The 6724-nt window shown below is 40.5% G+C and overlaps 1 protein-coding gene across 1 annotated transcript in view; it reads left to right on the plus strand.

The window, feature by feature from the left end:
• PDGFRA (platelet derived growth factor receptor alpha) overlaps positions 1 to 6724 on the plus strand; it is a 45514-nt gene that overhangs the window by 15370 nt on the left and 23420 nt on the right. The window contains exons 5-9 of the mRNA XM_019552935.1: positions 1161 to 1291; positions 2713 to 2884; positions 2979 to 3168; positions 4343 to 4458; positions 5433 to 5559. Coding sequence (XP_019408480.1) covers positions 1161 to 1291; positions 2713 to 2884; positions 2979 to 3168; positions 4343 to 4458; positions 5433 to 5559 — 736 coding nt within the window. The remainder of the gene's footprint in view (positions 1 to 1160; positions 1292 to 2712; positions 2885 to 2978; positions 3169 to 4342; positions 4459 to 5432; positions 5560 to 6724) is intronic.

Genomic DNA, 6724 nt, shown 5'->3' on the forward strand with positions numbered 1-6724 from the left:
AGCACCAGCTCCTCCCCGCAGCTGCCACCCACCCCATGCCGCACAGATCCAGGGGCACAGGTGCCTCTTGCCGCTGCCCTCTGGTGTGCAAACAGTGTTGGGAGCTGCCCCCACACCACAAGCCACACCTCTGTTCTATGGCCCCCCTCCACCCTGGCGGGGCAGTGCCTGACCCTAGCCCTCCCTTACTGTGGGGGGGCATTGATCTGCCCCACCCATGCCCCTTGCCTTTCCCCTACCCTGCCACCACATTGGACTTACCAGCTGAAGGGAGCTGTATCTGATATCGGATCAGTGTGGGTCAATATGCCTCCTGAGATATCAGCTATTGGTATCAGCCCCCAAAATTTCTATCACACCCCTAGTATAGTGTAAACAATGCCCTAAGTCACTTTTGAAAATGAAATTGTTAAGACTGCCTTGTGGTAGGAAACAGCAGCCACCACAGCCAAGCAGCCAGAGTGCAAACCCAGCCATGGGTTTTTGAAAGCTCCCCACAGCTCCACACAGCAGTTGGGCTGATACATATGCATGTGTGCTGGCTGAGGGCATGGGGGTTCCTACATGTGTCATGTAGCAGCACATGACACATATAGGGTGTGTGGTGGTAAAAGCCCTACTCTACTCAGCAGATGTGGAGTAACTCTATTAGCAAAAAGGAGGATTCTGCCATTGCAGAGGGGTTTATGAGGGTGAATGCCTTCACAGTGTGGTTGGCAGAACTTAAGTAATGGCAGCATAGTCTTGTCATGAAGACTAGGCCTAAATTAGTGAGGTGCTTTTGAAAGTTTTGAAACTATAGCTTTCTCCTTGGGTGAAATTGATGAGTGTAAAATACCTTTAAGTCTGGGGGGGAATTTGTTACAAGTAATGTGTTCTATATCTGACATTTCCATTGTATTTGCTGAAATTCAGCTGGAAAGTGCTAAGATTTCATAGAATTTTATTACTTTAAATCCACTCTGGAAAAAGTTAAAAATAACCAAGAGAGATTATATTCTTTTGGTGGTTACACCAATGTTAATCAGACTTGCTTCCATTGATTCACTGGAGCTATCTCTGCTTTACAATAGCACAAATGAGATTGGATTGTAAACTTTTTTCATGTTCTGCATATGGTTTTTAAACATGGTGCACTTTCTCTCTATTTTTCCCCTCAGCTACTTCACAGCTGCCAGTTAAAATTGAAGCCCTTAAAACTGTATATAAAAAAGGCGAAACCATTGTTGTAACGTGTGTGGTCTCTCACAATGAGGTTGTTAATTTAGACTGGAATTATCCAGGGAAAGTGGTAAATATTCCTTTTTTCTTTCTGAATAATTGTGTTAGCATCAATGAAGGAAAATATGAGGCTGAAAAGGGTCAACTCTTTGCTGTTTGAATGAGACAGATGAACATGAAAATGAATTTTTTTAATATTATTTGGTTATCACAACTGAAAGTAAGAATCAGGAGCTAGAAGTCATTGTTAGTAAGAATTCAGAATATTAGAGGAAGATGAGGGCTAGCTAAGTGTGCAAAAGTTTTAGGAAGATTTAGGAAGATGGAGTCTGGTAATGAGGGAGGGATGTCTCTTGGAACAAAATAGAAAGTTTGGGAAATGACTCGCGTAGTACCTGAACCTAAACCTGCTGCTCACATACATTTGTGAGTCTCTAAAAATTACTTTTTTAAAATCACAGGCTCAGAGGTTTTGATTTTTCTTGAAGTTAAACAGATATAAATCAGTATTAACTATTAAAAACAGTGGAGTTACACTAATCAAACCCCATTGTGAGAGGCAAACCAGTCTCAATTTTCATAGTATTTGTTCTAAAGCAAAGGTTTAGTAGAACCCCATGATAGTCAGAACATCCAAGTATAGTGTGATTCTAGCACTATATAAAAAATCCGATAATTTCTCCCAAGGTCCAAGAATAAAATATTTAATTTAGGAAATGTTTATTTCACTTTCAGTTTCAAATATCACAACCTTGTCCTTCTATGAATCATTCTAGTTTCATGCCATATCCAACAGTGGTGCCAAGTACATGGGGGCTCAAGGGCCCTGGCCCCCCTCAGGAAGGGGGCTGTCACCTGAAATGCATAAACCTTTCCACATGTCCATCATCTAGGCCCCCTCAGAAAAATAAGAGTCAACGCCTATGATAGCCAACATATTATTTTATTTCAATTCCTTAGTCATAATGAATGTGCTGCCTTCCATTTGGAACACTTTTGTTCTTGTAAGAACTCCTGGCTAGGGTACTATGCTCAAAAGCAGGGCACATAGAACGTGGTCACTAGGAGCAGGCATTAAGAATTGGTCTCACTTTGTGAAATTGAATAAAGACTACCAGAATGATAATCAATAGCTTTATGCTTCTCTCCCCACCCCATGAGCACAGGAGACAATCTCTTAGCTTATGTTGGCACTAAAATGCTCTTTCAGGCTCTTCACCTAATTTTTAGATGGCAATTTACTCCATCTGCACAAAATACACAACTTTTTAACTTACTCATTCTTCTGTAGTTAGCTCCAAAATTGTGTATTCTTATGGATCCCCTTTCATTCATAGTTGAAAATGTGTCTTGTATGATGCAGTTTCTTTAACGTATGAAATTTGGAATATATAATAGCAACTTTTCATGCCTTTCACTAAAGTGATATCACAGCTCTTTAACACTTTCCTTGGTTGCTTAAGTAAGATTTTTCCCCTCTCCAAAATACAGAAAGAAAAAGGTGTGATAAAACTTGATGACATAAAAGTTCCACACCAGAAGCTGGTTTACACCTTGACCATTCCGGAGGCATCAGTGAAAGACACTGGGGATTATGAATGCACTGCCAGACATGCAACCAAGGAGGTTAAGGAAAATAGGAGAGTAGTCATTACAGTTCACGGTACAGTCTGATTTTAGTGTTCAAACATTTGCATACTGACAAACACCAGTCTACTCTGGGCAGAATTATTTATGCAAACTTTCATCATTTATAGACAAAGGATTCATTCATCTGGAGCCCCAGTTTAGTCCTTTGGAAGCTGTCAATCTCCATGAGGTCAAAAATTTTGTAGTTGATGTGCACGCATACCCAGCTCCAAAAATGTTCTGGCTGAAGGACAATGTGACCCTGATTGAGAATCTTACTGAGATTGTTACTAGTTCAAATAAGATCCATGAGACAAGGTAAAATGTTCTTGTCAAGGTTTCAGTAAGCATCTTAGAAGTCATTTTGCCATATTGATTTGAAAGTTTCTTCTACAGACATCTTCTGATTTCACATAATGACACTTAATGACATCTATTTCTAGAATTTAATGAAGAACAAGGACATTGTTTAAATATGCAAGTATATATATATTCACTATATATATATATAAGCTATGCAAAAATGTATATACATTCATCTTCCTTGTCTTTTCCCAGCTGTTGATCACTCTATCCTCCTTGACTCCCTCTGCTCCTTGACTTCTCCCTGTTTTTAATCCTGCTTCTTCCACTGTTCTTTAAATGTCTCCTTTGGAGACGTCCATACCACCTCACTGAAGGAATGTGTCAAGTCTCTCTAGTTGGGCTCTTCCTTTGCACTCTAAAGTTGAGTTTCTTTTTTCTTACATTTTTAACTAATTCCTTTCTGGTGTAAATTCTCAAATACACTTCTCCACATAAATATGCATCTCCTGGGGCTTAGTCTCACAAATCTATTTTTTCCTCCTGGCATCTGGTTTTGGGTAGTTGCAGCCAGCTCAAGCTTATAAAAGCCAAAATCAAATTCACAATATTTCCTTCACACATTCTCTCCTTTATTCATTTATTCATTGCTGTTGACAACATGATCATCTTTCTAATTGTACAGGTTCACAACCTAACAGCATATTCGTCTCCTATTTCTTCTTTCCCCCACAACCTGCCACATCTTCCTTAACAATACTGAAAAAACAATATCCATCCTTTATCCTACTGGCTAATTCACTTGCTCAAACTGTACTCATTGGTTACATTAATTACTGTAACCTCCTCCAATCCTCTGTAGTCCTGTCTTGATACTAACCTGGCCTCTTTCCAAAACTCTATTTCCAAAATAATCTCTTGATTACAATTTCAGTCATATTAGGCGACTTTCCAATTTCCCATAAAGAATAATAATAGCTCACTTTTTAGTGACTTTGTGGTAGTTAGTTAATGTTTGAACACCTCTTTCAAACATAGGCAAGGCACTATAGAAATGCAGAACATCTCTATATTACAGTGTCCATATACAGATATTAATTGTACCATTCAGTTGTTTGTTTCTACTGATTTGGATTAATTAAGTTTGCTGTTTTGCAAAAAGTGTGAACAAAATCTCTTGCTTCCATAGGTTTCAAAGTACATTAAAGTTGATTAGAGCTAAGGAAGAAGACAGTGGATATTACACCTTGGTTGCTGAAAATGAAGATGAGACTAAAAGATATACTTTCTCATTACTAATACAAGGTAAGCCTTTTTTGGGCTGTAGAAATAGTAGTAGACAGCAAAAATTTAGTTAATTTAAACACAGGTGTATTAGAATGGTGGCATGCCAGTCCCCTGTGCTAACGTCCCATCCTGTAAAATGTGTGTTTTTATGGATGCTCCTGCTCCAAGAAAATTCTTCCTCACTCCTAAGAGAAGGAAATCATGTGCAGCTTCCTGCAACAGCCCTGACAGGAAGCTTTTATTCAGGAATCAGATAAATGGGGATGACAGACATCTAGCAGGGCATTTTATCCCAATCAGGAAGAATTTGTAAAGGACCCAATATTCAAGTAATCTAAGAGGATATTATGAGAGTTGATACAAGGTATTGCTGAGATTAAAGCTTAGCTCAACTGGTTGCATCCAGATATAGACATTCAAATTGCTATCAACCTACTATCTCTCATAAATTCTCTGTTTTCTCTTTCTTTTTCTGATCCCTAGGTCCAGCATAGCACTTCCATGCTGTGACTTTAGGTACTGAATGGACCTGAGGTCTTGGCCCAATTCCACCCTACAAAATATGAATACCTCCTATTGAAGTCAATCTGACTTATTTTTTTCCTTCAGAGAAGTAGAGAATCAGTTCCCGGGGAGCAACCAAAAACCTCTGGATGCAGTTTCAGAGTCTCTTAGGGGCAGGACTTTGGACTTTTATGAGTAGTGGCTGGGAGTTTTCTGACTAAGTGATCTCCTGATTATTTCAAAATTATTTTTGTTTGCCTTTTCCCTTTTATAGAATATTTCAAAGTGTAATCTGTTTGTTCCAAATAAAACATATTTTTTGCAGAATTTTGAAATTTCCCATCAAGTGGAAATCCTGACTTTAAACTAGTTCTGGTTATTACTAGTCTGCTGGCCAAATGACTTCTGTCCTGTTCCATCTGAAATGCTGCCTGGAAACTTAGAAAAACCTACTGCCTTTCTGACTTTTTTTTCCCATTCATTTCTAGTTCCAGCCTTAATTCTAGACCTCGTGGATAATCATCATGGCTCAGCTGGGGGACAGACAGTAAGGTGCTTGGCAGAAGGGACACCTCTTCCTGATGTTGAATGGCTAATTTGCAAGGACATTAAAAAGTAAGAAAATATGGATGCTTCTTCATCTCAAATGTGACTGTTTTTTTCTTGATTTGTCTGATGTCTATGAACAATAAATACATTTGTCTTTCTATGGCGTGTTCCTTATGGTTAGGTAGAGTTTAGGTAGAAATGGTTAACATCATGTCTATAGATTTAATCCCATAGAAGAGATATGATATTTAAGGGTTTTCTCTAAAACAATGTATCTCCTCAGTGGCTGCATCTACACAAGATGCTTACTGCACAGTAGCTCATTACTACTATGCAGTAGCTTGTTACTACTGCTCAGTAGAGTCACAGGGCATGAACCATGATGTGACACTACTACACAGTAGTGATGAGCTACTGTGCAGTAGTAACAAGTTACTGCACAGTCAGCGTCACCAGGAAGCCATGCGTCGACACTACTGTATGGTAATACCAGTTGCTGTGCAGTAATTTTGATTACAGAGCAGTGATTTAGTACTTGGGTAAGCAAGTACTAAATGACTGCACGGTAACAACTGTGCTGTCAGCGTCTCTTGTAGATATAGCCACAGGTCCTCAGAGAAGCTCAGAGGCTTTGTTCAGATGAGAAAAAGGAAGATCAGATGTTTTCCTGCTATCTCTTAGACCAGAGGTGGCCAGAGTTACTCATCCTGGGAGCCACATCTGATCCTCCACTGAAGTCGGAGAGCGGGGTGGAGGGGTGGGGGTGCTGAGCAACCGAGAGTGGAGGTGAATATCCCACCCCCTGCACCACTGAGCCACTCTGGCTTTCCCCACAGGGAGCCCACTCTGGGGTAAGTGGCATGGCTGTAGCCCCTGCCCCTGGCAACCCAGTGCCAGACTGCTCTGTCCCCTGGAGCCCCCTCAAGAAGAGATGGATGGGGCTCTCCCCCAGTACCTTGCCAGTGAGCTGTATGTGGCTTGTGAGCTGCAGTTTGGCCACTACTGTCTTAGACCAACCCACCTACCCCATCTCCTTTTCATATAGGCTCAGCAGCGCTACATAGGCTCAGCAGTGCTACACTGGCTAGCACTACGGAAGAAAGAGACTTGGGGGTCATCACTGACCACAAGATGAACATGAGCCTGCAATGTGATGCTGCAACCAAAATGCTGGCTTGCATCCATAGATGCTTCTCCAGCAAATCCTGGGACATCATTCTCCCCCTGTACT

This window comes from Crocodylus porosus, unplaced genomic scaffold (assembly GCF_001723895.1).
Source record: "Crocodylus porosus isolate Cpor-Errol unplaced genomic scaffold, CroPor_comp1, whole genome shotgun sequence".
Lineage (NCBI taxonomy): Eukaryota > Metazoa > Chordata > Crocodylia > Crocodylidae > Crocodylus > Crocodylus porosus.